Source organism: Eumetopias jubatus, unplaced genomic scaffold (genome assembly GCF_037043125.1).
Source record: "Eumetopias jubatus isolate StellerSeaLion01/CBP00866 unplaced genomic scaffold, mEumJub1_p1.0 scaffold_10, whole genome shotgun sequence".
In the NCBI taxonomy this organism is placed as follows: Eukaryota; Metazoa; Chordata; class Mammalia; order Carnivora; family Otariidae; genus Eumetopias; species Eumetopias jubatus.
Window position 1 is genome coordinate 97,564,538 of NW_028274816.1, and position 27,898 is coordinate 97,592,435.

A 27,898-nucleotide genomic window follows, 5' to 3' on the forward strand; every position below is an offset into this window, starting at 1 on the left:
CCAGGCTTGCCAGAACCGTTTATTTACAGGGTGGGCTACTGGCCCAGGGTGTCCTCGGGGCTGTGATGCAGTGGCAAGTCCAGGACCCCAGCTCCCCAGCTCCAGCTCAGTCACTCTGGGCCTCTGGCTTAACTCGCCCCAGAGTTAAGTGTCAGGGCCAGGCACCTGAAAGAAAGTGCTAGATGTGCCCCAGCCCCTTATCACAAACCCCACACCCCAATTGGGATGGCCCTCAGCCAGGGGAGCCCAGGGAAGGGAGGAAATAGGAACAGAGTCAAGGGCACAGACCTGGGCACTCTTCCACCCAAGGACCTGGCTTTTGCATGTTCAGGAGCCCATACAGGAGGCCCCAGGCTGGAGGGAATGGTCTCGCCTTGAGAGACCCTAATAGAGAGGCTGTCAGGTGGGATTGATGAGGGTCAAGACAGGGGACAAAGAGCAGGGAGAGCTCAAGGCCAGGCTGGAAGGGACCAAGGGCAGAAGGCAGGAGCACAGAGAGTGCAGGGAATGGTGGGCAGACCAGGCTGCTCTCCCATCATGACCCCACTCTCCTCTCCTATGGGGTCAGATTTGGGACAGAAAAGCTCTAGGGCATGTGGTGGCAGACCCCAGAAGGGACCAGGAGGGAGGCTGCACTCACCCTGAGGGCTCTGCTTCACCCAGACATGATGTGTTTGACAAAGGCTGGGAAGGGAGACAGAAATCAGTCACCGCACTTGGCCCCTCTCAGCCTGACTTCCAACCTTCCCACCACCCTTTCTCCAGACTCTGATTCTTTCTCTTATTTGGGGTTGTTGGGAGAAGCTGGAAGAAGAGACCTAACCTCTGCTGTGTCTTCTAAGCTGACACCTGGACATAGATGAAATGAGCTACGTTGTCTCTGCTAATCCCCACAACCTTAAGAAAGGTGCCAGCATCACCCCATTCATTGTTCAGATGAGAAAATTGAGGCTCAGAGAAGGTAAGTGACTTGATCTAGGTCACACAGCCAGTCTATCTCCAAAACCCATGCTCTTTCCATTATACTATGCTGTTCACTCCAAGGATGGAAAAGAACATCCATTGGGAACTCACCAACACCTATCTAGCCTCTAATTCCTGGATCTGTTCTGTTCTGCAGACCCGCCCAGCCCAAACTGTGCCCGCCATCCCCGGGTGCCCAAGGAAGTGAGGCATGACCTGATACCTTCATAATTGATGCACCCGTTGGCATCCTCTTGCCCAGCCAAAAGCTGCTCCACCTCAGCCTCAGTCATCTTCTCTCCTGGGGTGGGGGCAGTAGGTTCTGAATTACACATGGCAAAGGAGGGACAGGCCAAACCCAAGCACCCCCTCGAGTCTCAAGGCCCAAGGCTCCCCAGATCTGGGAAGTGGACATTCAAGCTTTGGAGGGGGAGCCAAGGGTCTTAGGTCTTTCCTACTCCCCACGGCCTCTCCCTCTGCCCTACAGCCAGAACTGGGGGAGCAGACCAGGGCCCCCGCGACTGGGGCAATGACAAGGATGGGATCCCTGCATCCCACATCTCAGGCTTCAGCCCTGCTCTGCCGACCTGCTCTCCTCTCCTTCCAAGCCCAGCTGAGCAGACCCAGTTGGAGGAAGGTTGTTCCTGCAGAGCCTGAAGAGACAGGGCCTGAATCAGGATGTGATCCTCAGGATGCAGGGACCCCAGTCTACCCCCTACCTATGCCACCTGGGCACTTCCCACCACTCCCTTCCTTCCCCTTGGGCACCACCAGCCTGCATACCCAGGGTGGCGAGGACATGGCGAAGCTCAGCACCCATGACTGTGCCATTACTCTCCTTGTCGAAAACACGCAGCCCTTCCACAAAGTCCTCATAGGTGCCCTGCTCCTTGTTGCGGGAGATATGCTGCAGGATGGGCAGGAACGTCTCGAAGTCCAGCATCTTCGCATTCATCTCTTTAGGCGGGAAGGAGAGAGAATGTGATGTGAGTAGAGGCTCAAGGGGAGCGGCGAGTCGGTAGGGGGCCTCGCCCCAGCTCTGCCAGGCGAGGACCAGGGTGGAAGGGAAGAGCCACTCTGACTCCACCCAGACCTCTAAGCTCCAGGTGGCCAGCTGGGGAGGGGGGGGGCCCGCAGGGGTGGTCCGAGGGTGGTCGCGGCAGGATTTGAGGGGCCCGAAGGGTCACAGAACCAGGCCTCACATTCACAGCTTAGACTTTTGACATGTGACAGACACATCATGGAGGTAAACCGATAGGATTGCCAAAAGGGAATTTTGCATCATTCCTCCTTTGGGTCTCTTCCCTAGACCACGTTGCCTGGAGCAACGCTGAAACAGTAATTTTTATAAATTTGCAATTCTTTTGTGATGAGCCAGCCCACTTCTCCCACATTATGGTGTGTTAAAAGCTTTAATTTTTAAATACCACAGATGTTGGCAGTTCTTTCTTCTGTAACAACACAGGAACTTCCAAAAATGGAAGCTCCCAGACATCTTTTACCTCTGAGAAGCCCTGCTGGTCCTCTGGCCCTTTCCTGCCCACCTTCTTCACCCCACAGTGGTTATCTTCACCAGCAAGAGGAGGAGGGGAAGGGGCCAGAACCAAGGAAAGGGGAGGGGAGCAATATGGGGCCCAGGAAGCCTCTAGAGAAGGCCTGCCCTGGCTGGGGGGCTCCTGCCCAGGTCTGCCTGTCCCCACCTCGTGCCGACACCTCTCTGAAGGACATGTGTGTTAGAGCAGCTGTTAACTCTACTACCAAACTTAACAGATGACAGTCACAAATAGGACACATTGCCTTGCACCACTTTTGAAACTCATTCACCAAAACCTACTAAATGCAAATGAGTGACAGGGCATCATTACGGAGCTCAAATTGAGTCCGCTTTAACTTGAATGAATAATTTGCAATCTTCAGTGCTCTCACCATCATTAGAAACAAAGTCTTCGTGACATTTCAATGCAGTAACGCCGCAACTAAGATACTGGGCGTAGGGGTGCGGGCAGGTGGTTAGTGGTCAGATCCCCATCTCACTTCCCTGCACCCTGGGGTGTCAGAGGAAGACACTGAAACAACAGCAGGTCGTTCCTGCCCTCCAGGAGCTTTGACTTCACAGGGAAAACAAGAGCAAGCCCTGGCCACATTCTTCAAGAATCAACTGTCGGAGACTTCCAGATAAATTCTAGCAAGGGGAGAAGGGTAACCTGGGGAAGAGGTCTGGTCTTGAAGGGCTATCACGGGAGAAGAGAAAGAGCCCCAGGGGCCTCAGGGCAGACACCAGGAGGTCGAGCCACAGGCCCACGCTGACCTTCAGGCTTCGGTTTGCCCAGGACGCGCAGCACCTCGGCGTTGGTGGGGTTCTGGCCCAGTGCCCGCAGCACGTCCCCACACTGCCCATAGGTGATCTTCATCTCTCCAGTCGGCGTCCGGTCAAACAACGAGAAAGCCTCTTTGAATTCTGCAGAGAGAGGACCTGACTGCAGCCTCCCTGGGGCCAAGCGAAGACAGTGGCCGGGGGCCCATCAGCCTCCACTCAGGCTGAGAGCAGGTCAATGTGGCTGATAAAACATTTCAGTATTTGCCCTCGGCCATCATTCCAGCCCCTCCCTGGAAGCCCACCCACGCCATCTTCTGACAACCAAAGGGGCATCCTGGAGCCTCCGTGACCTGCTCCAGCGCTGGGCCTGGGATCCCTTCTATCAGGTATTGTCCTGTCATCTGAATATCTCCCCTGCGCCGCCCCTCCAGTCCACGTACCCTGCCCTGCTGCAGGGGAGGGGCCTGACTGTCAAAATGGCAGGGAAGTGAAAATAACACTGGCTCAGGAGTCAGGATTCCCAGCTTCTCATCTTGGCTCTGCTGAGTAGCCCAGAATGAGCCCAGCTAGGACTCCGGTGCAAACCCAGGGAATAAAGCTCCACCCTCCCCTCCCTTCCCAGTTAACTGTGTCAGAGGAGGTGGTGGTGTGCGGTGGCACTCTGCAAAGTGATAAGACCCGCTCAGAAGTCAGCTCACAGTACGGCCTGTTCCGGGCCAGACAAGCTGACATGGTCGAGACAGTCGGACCACACCAGCTCTTCCACTGACCTACCACTGGCCTTGAGCAAACTACTCACTTTGGTGGGCCCTCATTTTTTTTTAGCTCTAAGTGGGGATATAATGTCCACCAGAGTGAGTTGCTGGGGGGATTATCAAATGTACCAAGCATGCTGTCTAGCACATGGTAAGGGAATCAACAAAGGGTGGTTACTATCGTTTCCCTAGTTCTGGAGCCAGCTCAGAGCTCTAGGGACTAGACTCCCTGAAGGTACCAGGGCAGGTGTCCAAGGAGCAAGGTCAAATTAAGGCACTCCTAGGCCCTTTGCAAAGAACCTTAATTCCTCATTAATTTGGATTCAACCAGTTCATTACTGGGGATAATTTGGACTGGGAATAGCAAAGAAATGGTTTACTAAACAGATTAACAATATAAACCAAGGAATGTATGAACCACTTAGGGAAAAAGCTGCTTTTAATCCTCACCAAGTACTCTAGAAACACTTATTCCTTAGAGGCTGCCTACGGATTATTTACAAATCATTCCACATATTAAAGCAGTTCTGCAAGATGTTTATTTGCAAGTCTTTACTAGGCTTTGTAAGAATTTAAAAGGTAAAAAACCACGTCTTTCAATTACTGAATAAGTTCAAATTCCATTTCCATTGCTTACTAGCTATGTGATGTTGGGCAAGTAAATATTTAACCTCTATAAACCTCTTCTCCTCTATAAATGGCACCTACCTCATAGGGTTCTTAAATTACATTCAAATTGGATACAATAATGCATGTTAAAAATCTTAACAAAATGTCCTGCATAAAGTAAATGCTCAAACAATGCTGCTAGTCTTATCTTACTGCATTTAATCTCAATTTTACCACTTAACTATGTGATTCTGGCCAGGTCACTTAACTTCACTGACCTTCATTTCCTCTTTTGTCTAAAGGAAATAACCCCTACCTCACAGTTTTGTTAGAGGATTTAATTTTTTATTTTTTTTTTTTTACTTTTAAAGCAATTAGCATGGCTTCTGGCACAAATTCAGTGCTCAATAAATATGTTAGTTGAATCTGAACTCATACTTTTTTTTAAAAATGATTTTATTTATTTAACACAGAGAGAGAGCATATACATGGGGGGAGGGGCAGAGGGAGAGGAAGAAGCAGGCTCCATGCTGAGCAGGGAGCCTGATGCGGGGGCTCAATCCCAGGACCTTGGGACCGTGATCCCAGCTGAAGGCAGACACCTACCTGACTGAGCCACCCACACGCCCTGAACTCAGACTTTTTGATCTCCTAGTTCATTCAGAAGAGTGAGGTCAGATGTAATAAAAGAAGGAGGCTCCTCATAAAAGAAGAATATAATGATCCTTAACAGGAGGGTGGAACATGAGGGGGAAAGTGAAAGAACTATGACCTATGATTTGATCACTTACAATGGACCGAGCTCTGAGCTAATAATATTGTCTTAATCTTTCAAAAACCTTATGCTGTAGGTATAATTATCCTCATTCATAGACCAATGCACATGTGACTTCCGGTCAACTATTCAGAACACCAAGAAAATAGTGAGGAGGAAGGAAGAGAAGGGAAAGACCTATTGTACCTGCAACGCTCCAGCCCGCTGCAAAGCCTGGTATACACATAAACCCCAAACACTCAAGTTTAGGGCTGCTACTAGGTAGAAGACAGAGCCAGTGTGATCTTGGGGTGCATGAGAGGTGATGTTCATAGGCCCAGAAGAAAGCTTTTCTCAATAGTCTATAGCAGTCAGGGCCTTGCTAGAGCTAGGAGCAAAGGTGGTAATCCCTTCCTGTAAGAACATGGAAATCTGGGTGCCTGGGTGGCTGAGTTGGTTGAGCATCCAATCTTGATTTCCACTCAGGTCATGATCTCAGTGTCATGAGATCAAGCCCCACCTCCCAGCTCTGCGCTCAGCGGGGAGTCTGCTGCTCTCCTTCTCCCTCTCCCTCTTCCCCTTCCCCCACCTCGCATGTTCTATCTTTCTCAAATAAATAAATAAATCTTAAAAAAAAAAAAAAAGAATATGGAACTCTGGAGAGGGACCAGTAAGTAAGTCAAGAGTTAGAAGCTAGTTTCTACAAGGAAAAAAAAAAGGCATTAAAATAAAATGGGGCCATATCACCCAGAGAATATAAAACAAAGACAGGATTTGATAACTATCTTCAAATAGAGGCTATCTAAAGGATGCTGAATAGAGTCATGGAACTCTGAATTGAAAAGAACCATATATTCTTACTTTGCAGATAAGAAAATTAAGGTTCAAAAAAGTGACTTGCCCAAAGTCTCATGGCCAATAGTGGCAGAATTAGGGCCAATACTAAAATCTCCTGATTCCAAATAACATTCTTTCTAGCATAACATAAGAAAAACATCTTCAGCTTCATCAAAGAGCAAATGAAGAGATAGCAGAAGTAAAATTCAAACAGAAACAATTCCGATCCAAAATAAGGGACATCTTCAAAGTCAGAGGGATGACCGAATGAAATGAGTTAGATCATAGCCCTGAAAATCTTCATGGACAAAAGAGGCAACCAGCTGTCCCAGTTGACTTTGACCGTGATTCCCATTTGGGAAATGAAAAATTTTTATCATTAGTTGACTCTCTACTCTTCATGGGTACCACCATGCTTGTATCTACACACAAGTATATATTTAACTAAAATGCATTTAAATTAACTTTAAGGGGTGCCTGGGTGGTTCAGTTGGTTAAGCGACTGCCTTCGGCTCGGGTCATGATCCTGGAGTCCCGGGATGAAGTCCTGCGTTGAGCTCCCTGCTCAGCGGGGAGTCTGCTTCTCCCTCTGACCCTCCCTCTGACCCTCCCCCTCATGTGCTCTCTCTCGCTCTCATTCTCTCTCTCAAATAAATAAATAAATAAAATCTTTTAAAAAAATAAAATTAACTTTAAGTATTTTACAGCACAACAAACTATTGACTGAAAGTGAATGTCCACGGGGTATTGCAAAAGCAGAGTCAGATTCAATTCACTAGTTTCAAAATGCATCTGCTAGTTCTCATGCCCTATTTGTGGGCAAATTGGCATCACTTTTTGGGAAGACAATTTCACAATAACTATTACAGTTTAAAATGTATGTATCCTTTGACCCACTCCTAAGAAGGTCCCCTGGGGAAAGCATGCTGCCGATAGCTCCCAACGGGAGACAAACTAAAGGTCTATCACTATTAGCCTGATTTAATTAAAAGGTACATCCATGTATAAGAATATATGTAATTCTTTAAAAAAAATGAAGTAGAACTGTTTGTTAACTATAAAAAGATACCAAGGTATATTGGGGTGCCTGGGTGGCTCAGTTGGTTAAGCATCTGCCTTTGGCTCAGGTCATGATCCCGGAGTCCCAGGATCGAGTCTCGTATTGGGCTCCCTGCTCAGTCGGGAATCTGCTTCTCCCTCTGCCTCTCAACCCACTCGTGCTCTCTCTCTCTCTCTCAAATAAATAAATAAAATTTTTAAAAATAAATAAATAAAAGATACCATGGTATATTAATTTATTATATTTATTATATTATATCTTTAAAAAAACAGTGGTTATCTTTTGAAGAGGGATCAACATGACAGGAAAGCAAGAGGAAAATATTTTTATTTTTTATTTACTTTTAAGTAGCATATGAGTTTTTGTTTTTGTTTTACTGTGTGCAGGTATTGGTTGACCTTTTTTTTTTAAGATTTTATTTATTTATTTGACAGAGAGAGAGACAGGGAGAGAGGAAACACAAGCATGGGGAGTGGGAGAGGGAGAAGCCAGCTTCCTGCTGAGCAGGGAGCCCGATGTGGGGCTCAATCCCAGAACCCTGGGATCATGACCTGAGCCAAAGGCAGACAGTTAACGACTGAGCCACCCAGGAGCTCAATAATTTTTTTTTAAATATAGTATGTGCTGGGCGCCTGGGTGGCTCAATAGGTTAAGCATCTGCCTTCGGCCCATATTGAGCCCCACATCAGGCTCCTTGCTCAGCGGGGAGTCTGCTTCTCCCTCTCCCTCTGCTCCTCCCCCCTGCTCATGCTCTCTCTCTCATGCTAATAAATAAATAAAATCTTTAAAAAAAGGGGGGTTCCTGGGTGACTTAGTCAGTTAAGCATCTGTCTTGGGCTCAGGTCATGATCCCAGGGTCCTGGGATCGAGCCCCACAATGGGCTCCCTGCTCAGCAGGGAGCCTGCTTCTCCCTCTCACCCTGTATGTGCTTCTCTCTCTCTCTCAAATGAATAAAATCTTAAAAAAAAGATAAGGCTAAATGAAAGAAATTAGTATTTTAAAATAAATAAATAAATAAAAATAAAATTGCACACCTCTTAAAAAAATAAAATAAAATATAGTATGTGCTTAGAATCAGGGGTTGGATCAGATGACCTTTCAAGGTCCCTTTTAACTCTAAACTTCTAACTCTAACTTAAACTTAATGGTTTTATGTCCTAGAGGCATTTGGTGGGGAAAACAGAGGGATAAGTTGCAATGGCAATGAGCCCCAGCTATAAAGCAGATAGAACATGATGAAACATTCTATTCTCAAAACACCAGACTCCTACAGGAGAGGGGCAACAATCAGGTTGGAGGGTAAGAGATCTGGAGGCTTGTCTTGAGAGCTGCACTTAATAGCACTTCATATAACATTGAGTAAGCAAATTGTCTGCATCAAAGATGGAGAAGGGTTGGTGATGGGGGTCACAGGTGGACTAGGAACCCCCCAGTCACCACTGGCCCTGCCACCTTTAGCAGGTAAGCATCTCGGCAGGCTACAGGATGAGCGGGGAGGATGCCAGTGACCTAAGGAGGGCTTTCCAATAACAGGAACAGAAATGAGGGTTCTAAATATCTTGAATAGTAGGTTTTGTGGGTGGAGGGGAAAAAAGACATTTTTGCTGTGCATCTATTATGTTCCAGGCGGCCTGGCAGAACAGTTGAGAATTCAGGTCTGCAATCAGAGCGCCTGAGTTTGAGTCCTGGCTCTGCTTACCAACTGGCTGTGTGAGACTGGGTAAACTACTGAACCTGTCTGTGTCTCAATTTTTCACAGTAAAATGGGGGTGATAATAGTCCCTACCTCCTGGGGGTGTCAGGTGAGAACTAAGTGAGTTAATCCACATCAAGTGCTTAAGTCATCACATATCCTAGGTGAAAATGAGCAAATGCGGGTGAGCGATGATGATGATTAAGGTGATTACTAGGACCCTGGTGATAGCGACTACGCTTCTCCATCCTCCTCCAGGGAAGTGAAGCAGAGGGTGTGCTGGGGGAGGGGCGGCTGTCAGTACTCACCTTCGATCTGGTCGGCAGTGAAGTCTATCTGTGGGGAAAGAAACACAGGAATGAGGGCTGAGACTGCCAAAGGCTCGCAGAGGGAAGCAGAAGTGGCTTCCACCACAGTCGGGGAGGGGGGAGGACCTCCTGCAGGCCACCAGTGGGCGGAGGAGACCAAGTACACCCCAGTCCCCTGACGAATGAACTACAATGAGCTATCAAATAGTGCAGCCACCAGAGCTCCCTCAATACCACGTGTGAAGTGATGGCTCAGAATGAGAGGAAAAGAGAGAAAGAAAAATACTCTAGAGAACTCTAGAACCTATGGTGACTCCCTATGGCTATTTCTTCGGGCCAAATGTAAATTGCTTATCCTAGCTGGCCATAAACTGCCCTCACTTCCAACCTGACTCCACAGTCCACCCACGGTCAGACTTCCTCTCCCTTTGGGCATCCACCACTCTTCACCCTCCGCTCCCCTTTCCTCCTTGATGCTGACTCTCCATTCACCTCCTTCAATCCCACCTTCTCTTCCCTCACCCCGTCCCATCCCCACCCCCCCACCCCCCAGCACATGTCCTTCTTGGGCATCAGGACAGCAAGCCTAGCTTGGATGAGCCCTCGATGTTTCCTAACTATCCCACAGTCCTGCCTCTAGCTGTGCCCAGGCCTCCTGAAGCCAGGACTCCCCCTGGACCAGGATTTTTGTTACTGCTCACAGAGATGCCTGGCACGGAGCAGACACTCAAAAAATATTTGAGTGAAGGAATAAATTTTGGATTCGCCCCCACAATGCACAATAATTTAATGCTGAGTAGAGAAGAGGCTCTGAAAATGAATGACAATGAACAAGCATGAGTCATTATTGTAATTTGGGATTTTGTGTGTTACTTCGTCATCCTTAATCTGCCACCATGCTCCCCGCCTGATCTCCTCTTCACCAGGGGTGGTAACCACCCCTGGCACATCTTTTTCACGGAGCACCATTTCTAGTCCTAACTCTGTGGCTTGTGCTGTGCCCTGCAGGCGAACCCCTGTTAATGAGGACCTCTGGGGGTGGCTGGAATGAGCTAGGAGAACGGAGGAGGGGTTACACCGGCTTGGGGAAGAAACTAGCTGTGATCAGGACCGGGCTTTGCCGCAGGTGGGGTTGGTCAGAAAGGTAAAGATACCCCTGAACTAGGGTAAAGGATGCTTTGCACGAACTCTCTGAGGGAAAGGCGCAGTTGCCCCAGGAGTAGATGTGTAAGAGAAATGAGTATAAAAACATAAAATCAGAATCTGTGGTCATAACCACACATATTGGGTTAAGTTTACTTTTCTGTCTTTTTTTTTTTAATTTTTTTATTGTTATGTTAATCACCATATATTACTTGTTCTGTCTTTTTGAGCAGAGTTTTCGAAGCAAAGGAACCAGATAAGTACGGTAGTAGGGAAATCATATCCTTCCAATCATGAAGAACACCTACTTCTTTTTTTTTTTCACTTTAAAGCAATTTCAACAACCCTCAGGATTGGAAGATCCAGATGTGGGAAAGAGGACTGCATCAAAAACTAAGGATTTATTATATGTTGGCTAACTGAACATAATAAAAAATTAATAAAAATAAATGAATCTAAAAAAAGAGGACTGCAACTGGGGGAGAGAAAGCGGGGGAGGTGGGTGGATGGAGGGAAAGTGATGAGTCAAAGAGAAGGCTCTGATCTGATACCACTAGGCAGCTGTCGCCCGGACACCAGGGACCAGGCTACCCCCCAGGAGGAGTGCATTATCAGAATGAAGCAGAAATAAAAGCATCCTGATAGGGCGGGAGAGAGTCAGCTTTTCTTGTGAGGTTCTGCCCGTAGTGGGAGTCATGTATGACCCAGGTACTTTCAAGGTCTCACACGATTGCCTCCACGTGTACCATAACAAGCCCAGGGACATGCAACTGCCTCCATCTCTTGGCCAAGCCGGTTATGCTTGACCCCTGACCGTTGCAGGGATTACCATAGATCAACCCCAGGGTCCTCGGCACAACGGCAGGGTCTCCTGGGATTGTAGGTGCGGGGGAGGAATCCTGAGAGGGCTAGGGAGGATCATCCAAATTGGAGCCCGGAGGTTCAGTTTCCCTAACTTCTTGTCACAGAACCTGGTCCAGAGCTCCTATTTTGATCTGATTCTTCACCACCTCCAGCCCTGCCCTTGTGGCTATCCCCAGGGGCCCACCACTCCCAACCTGTTATTAATAGCTCTTCATACCAGTAGCACTTGACCTCTTAGGTTCTGGTGCCAAGACTTAGAACTGCTTCACTCTCCAGAGGCCTCTGACCCCTCCTTCCCTGGCCCAGCCCCTCCCAGTTCCATTCCTTCAGCAGCTGGGCCAGATAGCTGGGAGGCCTGAAGTGACTGAGTCAGCAGGCAGGGCTGGTGGACCAGCTGCAGGGAGAGGAACCTTCCAGTGAGGGGAGCAGGGCGGGCAGAGAGGGAACCAGGCCCCACTCCCTCACCAGGTTAGAGGGAAGGTCTCAGCCTGGGTTGGGCCTGTCCACTGCATACCCCAGACAGGAGCCCAGGCTGAGGCCACAGAAGGAGGGAACCACTTTGGTACGGGAGGAGAGAGGGAAACAGGCTCCCCTCACCTTACCTAGAGCCTCTCTACCCCCAACACGTGCCCACTGAAAGGGTCTTTGAGAACAAAGCCTATTCCAGACCCCCAGCTCCCTCACTGCTTACATCACTCACTCCAAGTTGCACTGGTGGTTATCATGTGTCTCTTCTCCAGAAAGATATCATACTACCTCTAAGGAAAGGGTCAGTCTCCTTCTCTTCACTATGATGGCTCCCACAGTGCCTTAAAATTTAAGGCTGAATGGTTAGTTGGTTGTATCTCCCTGCCATTCCCGACTCTGCTGGGTACATTTGGGATGACAGAGCAGGGTTTCCTCAGAGCAGAAACCCATTCCTGAGGGGAAGGCCTACAACCCCAAATACCCCTCAGCAGCCCCCACACCAGTTCCACCACCCTGGGCACCAGGATGTGGGGCATGGACCACCACAGCCTTCAGCCCAGTCCAGCCTCCAGAAAATAGGTCTCTAAGGGCCAGGACAGACAGGATCCTGAATGTCATCCCCACCTCCACCCCAGTGGCTAAGCCTCACTCACCTTTACACTCTTGGGATCAAAGGCAGGTTCCTTGGGGGGCTCAGGAGCTGGGGCTGGGGCAGAGGCTGGGGCGGCCTTGGCCACTTCCTTCTTAGGCTCAGGCTTCTTGGGAGGCATGTTGTCTTGTTGGGATCTCCGGGAGAGATGGAAGCTAGGAAGGAATCAAGAGATGTGGTGCCTGGGAGATGAGACAGGAGACTGGGCCGCCTCCCTCCCCTTTTATCCTGGGCAGGAGCCCCCACAGAGGGGCTGGGTGAGAGCAAGAGCAACTGCTCTGACTATAAAAGGAAGAAACACCAGCAGGGTACAGCTGACAACTGTGTATTGTCACCAGGTTTGGGGCGACGAGCCTCCCCTCCCTCCACACCTCACACTCCTCCTGGCCTCCAACTCTGGGACAGGCTGACCCCTTCCTGCCAATGGGTGGAAACCCAGAGGGGCCAGGAAAACAGACCCTCTCAAAAATGCCAGAGTCCAGCCAGAGAGATGAGCTGACTAGAGCAGTTGATAACCCTCACACAAAGCCCAGGGGAGGGTAAGGCTTTTTTTAGCCCCTCCTGAGCAGAGGCAGCCCACTGCACATTCCTTTTAAGCCTGGCTCCTTTAAGCTGAGAGCCACTCTGGGGCCTCAACTCTGCCCTGAGGCTCAGCTCTCAGGCCTGGAGCCCTGAAGCAACAGCTGGTCCAGCCAACCCACACTGTCCCCACCCCTTCCCAATTCACAGGGTGAAGCCCTCCATCCTCCAGAGCAGGCATCCCAGAAACTCCACAGACCTCGAATCCCTGGGTTTACCCCCACCACCAGCAACCTCAATCATTCATTCAACAAGTACTGAGCGCTGAACTTGTGCCTGGGGGCCTGGAGTGAGAGGCAGGGAGGTGTGGCTAAGAGTCAGTGTGACTGGAGGTCAGAAAACTTGGGTCCCGTTGTCACCATACCTCTAACTCACTCTGTGCCCCAGGACTCTGTGTGTGTGCATGTGCGTGTGTGCGCACGTGTGTGCATGTGCGTGTGTGCGCGCATGTGCTTGTGTATATGTGTGTGTACATGTACACTTATCTGTGTACGTGTATTGCTGTGTACCAGGCACTGTTAAGCGCCATCATATAAAATCTCATTACGTCTTCACCACAATCCTATAAAGTAGCTATCATTATTACTCCCATTTTACACTTGGGGAGATTGAAACTAAAAGTGGTCAGGTAACAAGGTCACTCAGCTAATTAGCTATGAGCTGGATCAGAACCCAGGTGTGTCTGATTCTAAAGTTAATGCTTAAATCATTGAGATCATAATCCCATTGATGAGGGGGGCAGTGCACACATAATACGTTTGTGTGTTCATCCGGAAGGTCAGGCTGAATATACACTAACATGTTAGGAAGAAACACCCCTGGGACCTGGGGGCGGGGAGGAAGGGGGGGATGACGGCAATTCATAATTTTGTACTTTTTTCACTTCCTGTATTAATGGAAATTTTTAATAATGAGCATATACTGTTTTTGTAAAAACCATTGAAAGTCTATAAATGTTCAGAAAACAACAAAAAAGCTTACCCACTGCACAGAATTGCTTTGAGCTGAACTTTAAGTCTCTCCAGTTCAAAGGATAAAAGTCCAAGCTGAGAGAAGCCGAAGTCACTCTCTCTAGGCCCTCCCTATGAAGGGACCCTCCCGATGAAACAAGATGGCTACACTACCTACACCTGCGTGCGATTCCAGATTCCAGGTGCCCGGGGCCCACATCCGCTCCTTCCCCAGGCTCCATTTCCCAGGTGCCCGGGGCCCACATCCGCTCCTTCCCCAGGCTCCATTTCCCAGGTGCCCGGGGCCCACATCCGCTCCTTCCCCAGGCTCCATTTCCCCGATCTTTCCGAGCCAAAGGGGCCCTTAGAATTGGTCTCATCCTACCTGCTTTCATAGGTGAGGAACCTAATGCCCAGAGGGACTTTTAAGCGGCCTGGAGACATTCAGCCATTCATAGGCAGAGCCGAGCCGGCTAATTCTGGCTCCCGAGCGGTGTGTGGAGATCTGCCCCCCACCCCCGCCCCCCGACGCCGCAGCTCCTACCACTGGTACGCAGAGAGGCCTTCAAAGGAAACTGAGGGAGGAAAAGGAGCCAGGACTTGCCCCAGGGGATACTAGAGAGAGCAAGACCCCAACCCAGGCCAGTACTGGTCCTGGCTGGGACAGAAGCTGTTGGCCCTTTCACCTCACCCCACCCCTCTTCTGCCTCACCTTTTCTCTTCCTTCTGACTTCATGTCACCTGCTTCCAGGGGCCTCTGTTCGCACCCTTCCATTTTCCCTATCTTTCCCTTCCCTGACTTCCTCATTCCCCAGGGGTTGGGAGCTCAGGTTGCTGGTGGTGAGGAAAAAAAAAAAAAGGAAGGCCAGCCTCTCCCCTCCTCTCCTCCCACGGCACCCCCTTCCCGGACTAGGTGTGCTGTAGGGGTTTGCAAAGATACACAAACCGGGGTTTGGTGGAAAGCTGCAAGCCGGAAGCTGGAAGATCCAGACACTGGTCGTGACCTTGCGAGCCACTCCCCGTCTCTGGGCCTCAGCTTGCTTATCTCTAAAATGAGAGATCATCAGGAGCTTTCAAACAGTGTTCAACAGACACCCAAGGATCCCTTAACTTGCTTCCGGCTGCAAGAGACGTGGAGAGGCCAGGTTGGGAGCTCCCCCTGCCATTTCAATCAGCACCACTCCTGTGTTTTATCTACACCGAGGTCCCACGATCATTGTCTAAGAAATGATTCCATGGTTTAAGAGTCTAAAAATAACCACTGAATGAAATGCTCTCGCATTTCCCCTTCCAGTTAAGAAACAAGTTATTTTAACCATTCTAGTAAGAAGTTTGATCCTCAAAAGACAGAGTCGGGAGTTTCCTTTCACTTATCCTTCTCTTTTTTTCCTTTTTCCTTCTTTCTTTGTTTTAATTCTCAGGAGGAGCAAAATATCCAGTCCACTTGGAAACAGAGCTCTGAGGTTAGAGAGCTGGCTGAGCATCTGCAGACATGAAAGGGTGTGGGCCTTCAAGACAGATGAGCGTAGGGCCGAATCCTAGATTTGACATTTCCTATCTCGGGCCCAGGACCCTAAGGACCTTCAACAGTAAACGTTTCCTTCTCGAGTTGTTGTGAGATCTGTATGAAACGACATAAGCAGAGCACCACAAACCATCCCTGGCACATTAGAAATACTTACAGCTGTTAATTTAATTCGCTTTCCTAGATGAAGCGAGATGTGTGTTGGGGTTTCTCAAACTCCCTGGAAAGAACTCCAGGAGAGGGGGCCCCCTGGGGGAGGGACAGGTAAGGTGGCAGCAGCTACTGGGATTAGGAGGTATGGGTTTAGGAATGAGGAAGAGCTGGAGAGCAATGGCGGAAGGGGGGAGGGCGGCAGCTGGGTACCCATAGTGTGACATATTTGTGGCTCAGGAAGCATGTAGCAGGTCCCTGGGGCCAGGCAGCTTGCCTGTCAGCCACACTTACACAAGGAGCCAGCCTGCCTGAAACCTTAGGCCACAAGAACCCCAGTGAGGGAGGAGATACTGCTCAAACCAGTTTCTGATTCTCTTTAAGCAGCACCAGGTAAGAGTATCTGGCACTTTAGAAGCAACTAGAGGGGAGTGTGGTTTTCCAGAAAGAGCCATGCCTCAAGAGTCAAGATACCCGCCCCTGGCCTTGCTATTACCACCATTCACGATGCTCACAGCCCAGAAGAGCCCAGTAACCGGAGCCAGAGGTTTCACTTTTGCAGCCCTCATTCTCCTTCATGGTCACTGACTTTTACCTTCTTGTCCCTCTAGAGTATCCGGTGCCGGGTCTATGACATTGTCTTCCCCCTCCAACACACGCTGACCAAGCGGAGCAAAGGAAAAAAAGAGAGAAGGATGGAAGAAGCAGAGCGTGAAGAGCCAAGTGTAGTAGTGGGTACTGGAAGCCTAACCAGCACCTCGGAGGCCTCTAATGGTTCCTGAGCCAGAGTGGCTCCAGCCCACTCAGATGCTCCCACTGGAAGGACTTCAAACTCCGTAGATGGAAAACAGGACAGAATTTCACACCGACCCCTTTACAGCCCATGTCAGATTCGGGGATAGACGCATAGAGAACTGACATCAGCCCTCATTTGGGCTGGGCTTACGCACACTCGCTCGCTCTTCTCTCTTCCCCTCTAACCATGCATGCCCTGTGTCCTGTCCTGAAAGAGATCCATCAGAGTCTCCTGCCTGGGATCAAATGCTGCTGACAGCAGGCCTGGCTCTTAATGCCTTGTCCTTGTCACCCTCCCTCCTCTCTTCTGGCCAGTGCCTCGTAAGCTAGACATCATGGGGCAATGCCCTGGCCAACACGAATCTGTCCCCATAGAGGGCACTGGGTAAACTGGGCTCTGTCGCAAGTCAGGGGTAAGAGGGCCCACTCAGGAGCCAGACTGCCCAGGTTAGAGTCCTGACTCAGTGGGTTAGGCAAGCTAGTTAACTTTTTTTTTTTTAAAGATTTTATTTATTTATTTGAGAGAGAGAGAATGAGTGATAGAGAGCATGAGAGGGAAGAGGGTCAGAGGGAGAAGCAGACTCCCTGCTGAGCAGGGAGCCCGATGTGGGACTCGATCCCGGGACTCCAGGATCATGACCTGAGCTGAAGGCAGTCACTTAACCAACTGAGCCACCCAGGCGCCCTAGTTAACTTTTTTTTTTTAAGATTTATTTATTTTAGAGAGAGAAAGCTTGTGGGGGGGGGGGGTAGAGGGAAAGAATCTCAAGCAGACAACTACCTGTTGAGCTCAGAGCCTCGATTTCACAACCCTGAGACCATGACCTGAGATGAAATCAAGAGTCAGACACTTAAACGACTGAGCCACCCAGGGGACTCTCAAGTGAACTTTATGTCTCAGTTTTCTTATCTGTGAAATGGGGCTGCTAATATAACCTCACAGATTGGTCACGAGGATTATGTGATTTGGAGGAGAGAGAGTAGGGGCCAGGAGTGCAGCAAAGAGGCTGCTAGAGAGTCGAGGCAACTCTAAATTTCCATTATTCTTGGATCCTCGCTGGTTGGGATAGGGAATCGTTGAGCCCAAGGGTCAAGAAAGAATTCTTGAGACATTTTACGGTGCAAAAAGGTGTTAGACTTACTATGAATGACATGCCTAGGACAGTGTCTAGGACAGAGCAAGTCATCAAAATAGCTGAGCCTGGGTCCTGATTGAAATCGTGTGGCTGCTGCCTCCTCTCCCAAGATCAACAGTGGAAGAATTATACAGAGGAAATAGCAAGAAATGAAGAGAACTGTGAGAAACCCCTTGGATGAAGGGGAGCCCTGTTTTGAACTGGTGTGTGTGTGTGTGTGTGTGTGTGTGTGTGTGTGTGTGTGTGTGTGTGTTAGAAGGGTGGCTTTGGTTTGGGGAGAGATGTCGCCAGGCAAGGCTGTGGAATGACCAAAAAAAAGGAGCTCTGGGGTTCCAATCTCTCTTTTCCTCTACTACTGCCTTCGAACATACAGCGTTGCCCCATCACCTGTGTGACTCAAACCTGTGATCCAGGTGCTGGTTAGGGTAACATCAGGGCACAGAAGATGCACTGTGCTTGTGAAGAGCTAGTAAAAAAAAAAAAAAACAGGGGGCAACTGAACTTTGGACAGTTGTGTTCTCCCTCCTTCCCTAAACTCTCAGGGCGGGTAAATTACAATCTAAAAAATCTCCTCCTACCAAGGCTGCTCCTCTCTGGGGGGGCGGGGGGGACTGTTCTCAGTACTAGGGCTCATTCACCCCCAACCCTTACCCCCTGAGCTCAGTGGCACTGGCATGCTCTATTGGACAAGCAACCTATGTGCCCTTAGGCAAAATACCAAGACAGATGAGGAGCACAACTAATCCGAAAGGATACAGCCCAGATGGTACCTTAAGTAGAAATATGACAACAATCAAAAACTAATGATGTAATATATGGTGATTAACATAAAAATAAAAAAACTTCTTGAAACTCAAAAAAAAAAATATGACGACAGGCCAAGATTTTAAAAGGAGCTTAGCAAACATGCTAAAAGAGATAAAAGGAAATATTACTGATGTGATACAGAACAAGAAGACATAAAGAAGAACCAAACAGAAATATCAGATATGAAAAGTATAATAGTTGAAATAGGAAAAAAAAACTTTCATAAAACAAGCAACATGTTAGGTGTAAAAAATTAATCATTAAAATAGAACACACAATAGATTTGAGAAGTAGCACAATGGACACAGCTGGGAAACATGGTAGGGTATTGAAAGGCAAAAGAAAGAATATCTTCCAGAAGAAAAAAAAGAAAGGCAAAGAAATAGAAGAGCTAAGAAATAGGGGGGATAGAAGTAGAAGGGCTTTGTGGTTTAGAAAGGCAATCAAGCTGAGTATACATCTGAAAGAAATCTCACTCAAGTTCAGAAGAGACATGAATAGAGAGGTTCTTCGCTGCAGCATGACTTGTGGTGGCCAGAAGGGGAAGCAATGTGGGTCTCCATTACTGAGACAGGCCATGAGAGAGTACAGACCAGTTAGAAGCAAAGGATTAGATGTGTATCCAGAAGAATACAGCGATGAGTAAGAAGCTGAATAAGATATAAACCAGTTACATTTCTATAAATGTAAAATATCTGCATATAATCTCAGTGATATCATACTGCATACGAATGAGCTAAACCGAAGCTCCAAGGAAAGAAAATGCTTATTTGCAACTTAGCTAGGTAGGTACAAGAATTTGTGCTAAGAGTCGCCACCGCCATAGCCAGCCAGTCGCAGGGCATCCAGCAGCTGCTGCAGGCCAAGAAGCGGGCTGCCGAGAAAGTGTCGGGGGCCCGCAAGCGAAAGAACCGGAGGCTGAAGCAGGCCAAAGAAGCAGCTCAGGCTGAAATTGAACAATACCGCCCGCAAGGAGAGAAGGACTTCAAGGCCAAGGAAGCTGCAGCTCTGGGATCCCAGAGCAGCTGCAGCACCGAAGTGGAGAAGGAGACCCAGGAGAAGATGACCATCCTCCAGACCTACTTCCAGCAGAACAGGGATGAGGTCCTGGATAACCTGCTGGCCTTTGTCTGTGACATCCGGCCAGAAATCCATGAAAACTACTGCATAAATGGATAGGGGAGGAAGGAGCAGCTCTGCGTGCAGATTGACATGTTAGATGCCTTCATGGAATACGAAGCTTCAGCAAAACTTGAGTAGTTACGTCCTTGTGAAAAAGCATTAAATTATTTCTGTATATTATGTAGTAGGTCCCTTCACTTCTTGGAGAATAGCAAATCTAGCTTCTTTGTACAAACGTAGAGCTTATCCAAAGATTTTCTCCTTTTACCTCATGTTTCTTAGAAATTTAATGTGTATACGTTGTCTGTTTTCCTGTGCCTTTTAGCTCAAGCAACATATGTATCAGTACTTTTTCTTTCTTAGAGGTAGTAAAACAAAACAAAACAAAACAAATCAAAACAAAAAAAACTCTGCTTAAAGAAAGAAAGGGATTAAATATTTTTTTTTCCCTAAAGCTTTCTTGAAGGTCAGGGGCTTTCTCTATGAAAAAGTAGTAAATAGTTACTGTAACTTGTGTGAATCAGCAGCCGGCCTTAAGTCGTCCTTTTGGCTACAGGTGGAACAGTGAATATATATTCACAGAGTATATATTGTTCAGGCTGCTCTTAGTTTCTCTTAACCAAAATTATCAGATGATAGAATTCAAGAACTTGTATACATGTTCTTACTTGGTGTGCTGATAATCTTTTGAAAGTAAAGACTTTGTCATGCAAAAAAAAAAAGAATTTATGCTAAAACTGAAGCCTGCCACAATGCAAATTAATATGCATTTCTCTAACAAAAATATGCAGATTTTAATCAACAGCATTATATAAACTGGCTGCAAAAATGATAAGAAAAGTTTAAATGTTTGTTGATATTAATAAATTTGGAGTTGCTTTTCAATTTATGCAATATCTCCTTGAATTTCATGTTAATAATACTGAGTTGACACAGCAGTTAGTGAATTTACTTGACTTGGACATACTTTTGATACTGATATAATTCTTTTAAAATAGAGGAAGCAATTTTGTCCATTTGGATGCAACTATTAAAGGAAAATGATTTTTTTGGTACTTGATTCAGTTACTGGAAAATTTTCAAGTATGCTTGGAAAACTTAGGTATGTGAATCTACTTTTTCAACTGTGAAATTATGAAATCTAAATACAGATTAAGTATTTGTGATGAAAATTTAGCATCCAAATTGAGATATGCTGTAAGAAAAAACACACAATGGGTTTTGAAGACTTACTACAAAAAAAAAGAATGTAATATATCAATAATTTTAATATTGTTTACATGTTGAAATAAAATTTTGGCTATACTGGGAGAATAGGATGTATTATTAAATTTTATTAAGTACATGCATACTAGAAGCATTACACATACAAACAAAAAATACACATTAAAAATATTTGAGGGTTGCTTATGGTGAGTATTGTTTGGATGGGATGGGGCAACGAGATAAAAAGGAATAAATAACTAATTAAACAAAAAGCTCTGTATGGATCAGTGATGAAAGAAGGCTATATAACTCAAGGAGAATGATTAACCCAATCCCCTATAGCTAAGATTCCTTATGACCAAAGAAGAAGGAAAAAAAGCAATGAAAACCTGAAGTCTTAGTGACCCTGAAAACCCAGAGCACCAAAGGTAAAGGCAGAGAAGGAATGGAAGGGTCTAAAATCAAATTAAAATAAAAATTTTAAGGGCCATTGATAGCACAGGTCCTCTGAGCACTTTAAATCATCCCATCCACCTTCATTTCCTCAGCTGTTTAGCATAAGTGGAGAATGCTCCACGTTTGGCCCAATCACTCAACAGTCTGTCTAAATGGCTGAAGCTCATTCCTGTGCTGTGATCAAGGCAGTGCGGCCTAGTGATGGATCTGTGAGCTGAACCATGGGAGGAAGACATTGGGCGGGCCCCAACAACAGGTGGGTTGGAGCCCGCCCGAGAATCTAAAGCAGAGGGCAGGACAGCTGGTGTCTGGCAAAGTGATTTATAGTTGAAAAGCAATGGAGAGCAAGCCAGAACCCTCACCAGTCATCCAAACTGCATTCCCCCAGACATCCTGTCAGCTGCAAGGGACTTTAGAGGCACAGACAGAAGGGGGTGACTTGCCCAAGGTCACACTATGAGTCATGGCAGATCTGAGACTAGAACCCAGGACACTGAGGTGACAGTGGGAGCTGGTAGAGCCAATGGGATTCCCTCATGGAGAGCCCTGGCCCACAAGAGGACAAGAAAACAAGAAAGCATCAGTGACAGCTGACCCTGTCACCCACAGCATGGGTGGCTCTCAGGAAGGAAAAAGAGACTCAACACCTTAGCAAGCACTTTTTCTCAGCATTTGGGGACATGCTTTTAGTGCTAAAAATGATTCTCTTCTTTGTTTCCCTTTCCACCAACTTCTTCTTTTACTTCTCAAATTCTGACTTCCTCCCTAGCACCCCACCAGTGACTTCTCTGTGGCTAGACCTAGTGCTCTTGTCTCTGGGCCTTCTCTGCTGTACTTATCATACCAGAGTTCTGTCACTCACCTGGCTGTCCTGTATCTCCTTTATCCTGATTACTCTCATTCATCCATTCATCCATTCAACTAACACTTATTACACCTATAGTATGCACATGCTTTTACTAAAACGAATAAGAGGCCATCCCTGCCCCCAAGAAGCTTCCTGTCTGGTGTGGAGGATGCAGATAAATAAATAGTTTTAATGTAATGATAAATATTCTCACAAAGGTTTTATAAGGTATTACTAACCAAAATAGAATGCATTTAGTTCTACCTGGAAAATCTCTCTATTTTTTTTTAAGATTTTATTTATTTATTTGAGAGAGACAGCACAAGCAAAGGGGAGGGACAGAGGGTGAAGCAGACCTCCTGCTGAGCAGGGAGCCTGACTCGGAGCTTGCTTGATCCCAGGACACAGGGCTCAATCCCAGGACCCTGAGATCATAACCTGAGCCAAAGGCAGACACTTAACCAACTGAGCCACCCAGGCGCCCCTGGAAATATCTCCAGCTCCAACTTTTTTCCTAAATTGTTCAAGCTTCATGTTTTCAATTAACATTTGGACATTTCTCACCTGAGGCACTTCAAACTCAGTATATTTTGAACCTAGCTCATCACCTACCTCCCAAATCATACATTTATGACACACAAAACTAATAGCAACAACAGGGTCTATTCGAGACAACTACAGTGTAGACTCAAGACTGGAACATAATCAGGTCTGTGTTTAATTCATTGCCATGCAATTTATTCAGAGAAAAATGAAAGTTTGCCTAGAATCTAAAAAGGAGAGAAACAGAGAGAAACAGAGAAACAGAGAATCTACCATTCAGTCCTCTCCAGATAATAGAAATATTTTTAATCTAGCAGTCAGGCATATATGTCCATTCTGAGGAAAAGGAGGTAATAGCCAGCCAGATCATTCGATTCACTCTTTTGGTCAGTCTGCACTCAGTAAGCAGCCTTCTAGTTGGAATCTGAATGTCCTAAAGAGAAGGAATTGGAGAAGAATATTTTTCACTGTAAATGAGTAACTTGGAACTATTTTCATTTTGCGTCTTTTTTCAGATTCAGTTGACGAGAGAGCAAGCTGAGGGCAAAACACGAGCTGACACCCTGAAATCCCCCCTCCTCCCAGGAAGGCCCCATAAGGTGGGATATACATATAACATTCCTCAGGCACTAGGAACTGCCTAAGAACAAAGGCAGGGGAAAAACAAATGGTCAACTGATAAATATCGCAGTCGTGTAGAACACGAAACTTCGTTATAGTTTGTAACTGTCTTCATGATTTATAAGAAGAATACAATCTTAATAATAGTCAGACCTCTAGGAACCTATAGACTCAATTTCCTGGAGCCCTAGCATCACCTTCACCTCCAAAGGATAGAAAACCCTATATGATCAGTCACTCCTCACAATCACAATGCAGCTTGTTCTGCCCATGGGTCCCGTCCCTGTGCTATAATAAAAACACCTTTTGCAGCGTAAATCGTCTCAAGAATTCTTTCTTGCCCACTGGGCTCAACAATCCCATATCCCAACTACCTACGACCCAAGAATAATGGAAATTTAAGAGTTGCCTCAACTCCCTAGCAGCCTCTTCTGCTGCACTCCTGACCCCTACTCTTGCTCTCCTCCAATTCACATAATCCTCAGCTGTTAGCATAATCTTTCTCAAATTCCATTCTCATGAAGTCACTCCCCAGCTCAATCACCACCAGCAGCTCCCCAGGTCTATTTTACCAACCTAAAGTCATCGGTTTGGAACCCAAAGCTTATCAACTGTCCCTACACTACCATTTCAACCAAGCTTATACGGCCTTCACTCCAGGCAAGCTAATTTGCTTACAGTTTATCTTCTTCCCTGTGCTTTTGAAGTCTGCCTACCCCTCCCTGCCATAGGCCACGTAGCCCATCTCAGAGTGCACCTCAACCAGGATGCATTTCTGATTAGCGTCAACACTTCAGACTGCTTTGACTTGAAATCCCTTAGGGACTTATGCACAAAACCAGCATGTTCTCTGGGTCCAGAAAGGGAGAGTCAAAGAGCATCAAGTTATGACCAATAAGAGATAACACTGAGTGGTCATGTCTTTTAATCATCAGATACATTTATGATATTTCAATAACTATATTTGTGCAGGGCACTCTACTAGATAATGGGGACGTCAGGGTGAGCCAAAGTCCCTGCCTTCATGGAATTTATATTAAACAAATATAATTAAAATGACCATACATACTATGAGGGAAAAGAAAGATTCTGTAAGAGAGAATCAGGGTGTAGCTAATAATTTTGGTTAGGTGGACAGGGAATATTCTGAGGACATAATATCAAGGCTGAGGCCTAAAGGATGAGTTGAAGGGCGCCTGGGTGGCTCAGTTGGTTAAGCGACTGCCTTCGGCTCAGGTCATGATCCTGGAGTCCCGGGATTGAGTCCCACATTGGGCTCCCTGCTCAGTGGGGAGTCTGCTTCTCCCTCTGACCCTCTTCCCTCTCGTGCTCTCTATCTCTCATTCTCTCTCTCTCAAATAAATAAATAAAATCTTTTAAAAAAAAAAGGACGAGTTGAATTTAGCTAAAGAGTAAGGGCAAAGTATTTCAGGAAGAAGAAGTAATAAGTGTAAAGGCTTCCACTTTAATCAATCAATATTTTTTAAGCATATACTAAATACGTAATGCTTTTCAAAGAACAATATGGAGAAATATAAGACAGGCTTCCCTTAGGGAGATAAGACATAAATCATCCTGATTATACTGGTCTGCTCAGGATGCTAGAACAAAATACTGCAGACTGGGTGGATTAAACAACAGAAATGTGTTTTCTCACAGTTCTGGAGGCTAGAAGTCCATGATCAAGGTGCTAGCAACTTTGGTTTCTGGTGAGAGCTTTCTTCCTGGCTTGTAGATGACCACTTTCTTGCTATATGTCTCATGTGACCTTCTCTCTACTCTCTCAGGTTTGTAGAATAGGCCCTGCAAATTAAACTGACAAAAGACAGATTAACAAAATTTAAAAAACAAGAGGTGGTTAGGACTTGGGGCATATATACCATCTTAGCAAACAGCGATAAATTTGTGGAGAAGTGACAAAATAGAGCGGAAAAGGTTTGGGCCTCTGGGGTGGTAAGTTGTGGAAAGGTAAATATATGGGAAAACTAATGGAAGATAAGGGTTATTTCAGTAAGGTTTGTTTGTACAGACCCAAATCAGTGCCAACTCTTTGTCTCTAAGTGATAATGGTTGTTTTCCTCCTCCTGGTACAGGAGAGGGGAGAGGAAGCACCTTCACAAAGGGAAATTTATGTCCTGCTTTTAGGCAGATAGTGAGAAAGTAAAGAGCTCTTTCTGTGTTTGCTGCTTCCTAATTGCTTTCAGGTCAAAATAATCCTTATGCCAAAGTGACATATTCTGGTCCCCTTCGTGGGAATGTAGAGGATAACAGGGAGATGAGACAAGGCTGAATAGGGAGGCAGAGACAAGACCTTGGAGGGCCTTATAAGAGAATTTAGGGGCGCCTGGGTGGCTCAGTTGGTTAAGTGTCTGACTCTTGATTTTGGCTCTGGTCATGCTCTCAGGGTCGGGGGGAATTAAGCCTGGTGTTGGTGGGGCTCTGCACTGGGCATGTAGCCTGCTTAAGACTCTTTATCTCCTTCTCCCTCTGCCCCTCCCCACTTGTGTGCTCACTCATGCTCTCTCTCAAATAAAAAAAAAAGAGAGAGAGAAGTGAACAGGTTTGAGCGATGTCCTGAGCACAATGGGAAATCTCGAGTTGGCTGGGAAGGTTTAGGAGGGAGTCTTGACATGATCAGACTTGGTTCTGAGGATAGGTAAGGCTAGAGACAGGAAGAGACATGAAGGTACATCCAGGGTAAAATTAGTAGGGCTTTTGTCTCTTTTTGTCAAAGAGAGAGCGCTCCAGGTTTGGGCAATGGAGAGGGTGGCAGTACCTTAAGTTGGGGTAGGAAATACTTCAAGTACGAGGACCGGGGATGTCGTTCTGAACAAGCACCTGTGAGATGTCCAGTTGACAGCTGGCATTCAGGTCTGAAGTTCTAGGAAGCAGTCTGGCTAGAGGTAGAGATTTTGGAACAATTTTACTTTTTTTTTTCCCCTTGAGAGAGGGAGGTCGGGGAGGGGCAGAGGGCGAAGGAGAGAGAGAATCTTAAGCAGGCTTCAAGTCCAGTTCGGAGCCTGACTTGGGGCTCAATCTCACAACCCTGGGATCATGACCTGAGCTGAAATCAAGAGGCTTAATTGACTGAGCCACCTAGGTGCCCCTGGAACAATTTTAGATGAAAGTGGAGGCCAAGAGAATGGATGGGTTTGCAAAGGAAGGAAGCATAGGGTGAGGAGAAGGCCTAAAACGGCCCCTGAAGCATTCTAGTATTGGGGGGTGGGGGGCAAAGGAAACTGATGAAAACAGAGCAGTAGGAGGAAAACCAGGAGACTGTGTGATCAGAGACGCCAAAGGAAGGGGATGATTTGGCCAAGAGGGAGGAGGAAACACAGGGGTAAAATCCTCAAGTTCAGGTAATAGAAGAAGGATAAGACAGCAGCCTCAACAGGGACTAAAGAAGGGTACAGATAAGGGGGGGCTGAAGGAATTCAGAAGAGTAAGCTTGCTGGGGGCTATGTTTGAGTGGGACCTGCATCTTGGCAATGATACCAAGTCTAGCTTCTTGAATAGTTCGCTAAAAGCCAACCTTCGAATCGGATTGAACAGGAAACAAACCAAGAGGCAGGCTAAAGAGAAGAGATAATTTACCATGTTTGGAATAATGCTTATTGCAACCCAGATCTGCTCACCAGCTAAACATATTTGGATAATGGATGACAGCAGGATGCTCCAGTGGTTGCTGGATGGCAAGTTTAAGTAGGTCAATCAGGAACACAGAAGGAAGCAAAAATGCTTTAAAAGATCCCACCAAAGCCTAACTTCAAACAATGTGGATGAGCAGAAAATCACAACAGATGTATTAGCCCAGTGAAGAACAGTTAGAAAAGAGATGCGTTTTGGGGCGGGGGGGGGGGGGGGAAGGGTGTGCGTTAAGCAAATTCTAAGCTTCAGAGCCAGAACGCCAAGCATCACGGTCTCTTTAAATGCTGACTCTAGATACACATTTTCACACACAAAAAATATCATCATTATATGCTGTGTTGTAAGTTCCTACATTCAAGTTTACAAGAATCTATTGCACAAGTACAAGACTTGGGTTGGCAGCATGTTGAGTGAAAAAGAGCTGTGTGTGTAAAAAAAAAAAAAAGAGCTGTGTGTGTAAAATGACCACAAGCTTAGCATGAACAATGTCATGTGACAGTTTAAAATGTAAATACAACTTTAGTCTAATAGAAGTCATCCAGATAATAAAAGCAAGTCTCATCATTCTTTGCATTAATTAGAATAAACATGGAGTGTTGCGTTCAGTTCAAAGCATCAAATTTTAAGGGTGATTATCTCTTACCCACCTCTTTCTTTCCATTACCACTACTAGATTCTCATCTCATATCTGGTAGATTGTTTCCAAAGACGGTCCAGCAATCAATCCCTCCAGGGCACAAGCTTTTGCAGTGTCACTTTGCTACTCCTCCCATCTAGAGGTGGAGTCTATTTCTCCTCCCCTTGAATCCAGGCGGGCCCCGGGTCTTGCTTTAATCAATGAGAAGGGATGGGGTTTGACTTACAGACCTAGGCCTTAGGTTAGACAATTAACTTTCAAAAACTGTTTTCATCATCTACCAAAAAACAAAATTTTAATAGTTCACTGGTTCACACATTTTGGGGGGAGAGGGAATAGGAAGGAAATTTGAGAGAACCTATTAGAAACATCAATTCATTTAATTCCTTTAGTCATCTTTTTCAGACTAAGGAAATAGAAGTTCAGAGATGTGATTTGCCTAAGGACCTAAAACT

At 46.6% G+C, this 27,898-nt stretch overlaps 1 protein-coding gene across 5 annotated transcripts; it reads right to left on the bottom strand.

The window, feature by feature from the left end:
• MYL4 (myosin light chain 4) lies at nt 1–27,546 on the bottom strand. Of its 5 annotated transcripts, XM_028087511.2 has the most exons (10): nt 27,454–27,545; nt 25,935–26,055; nt 24,816–24,973; nt 12,426–12,576; nt 9,298–9,325; nt 3,272–3,451; nt 1,747–1,920; nt 1,187–1,264; nt 641–684; nt 1–165 (listed from the first exon to the last, which is right to left on the bottom strand). In XM_028087511.2, the coding sequence occupies exons 4-9, from the start codon at nt 12,540–12,542 to the stop codon at nt 656–658; spliced, it is 606 nt and encodes a 201-aa protein (XP_027943312.1). In that variant the 5' UTR covers nt 12,543–12,576; nt 24,816–24,973; nt 25,935–26,055; nt 27,454–27,545; the 3' UTR covers nt 1–165; nt 641–655. The 5 variants fall into 5 exon arrangements, with proteins under 5 accessions (XP_027943312.1, XP_027943313.1, XP_027943311.1 ...); XM_028087512.2 differs by lacking the exon at nt 24,816–24,973 and having other exon boundaries at nt 25,935–26,051; XM_028087510.2 differs by lacking the exon at nt 24,816–24,973.
• Nucleotides 27,547–27,898: the final 352 nt, after the last annotated feature.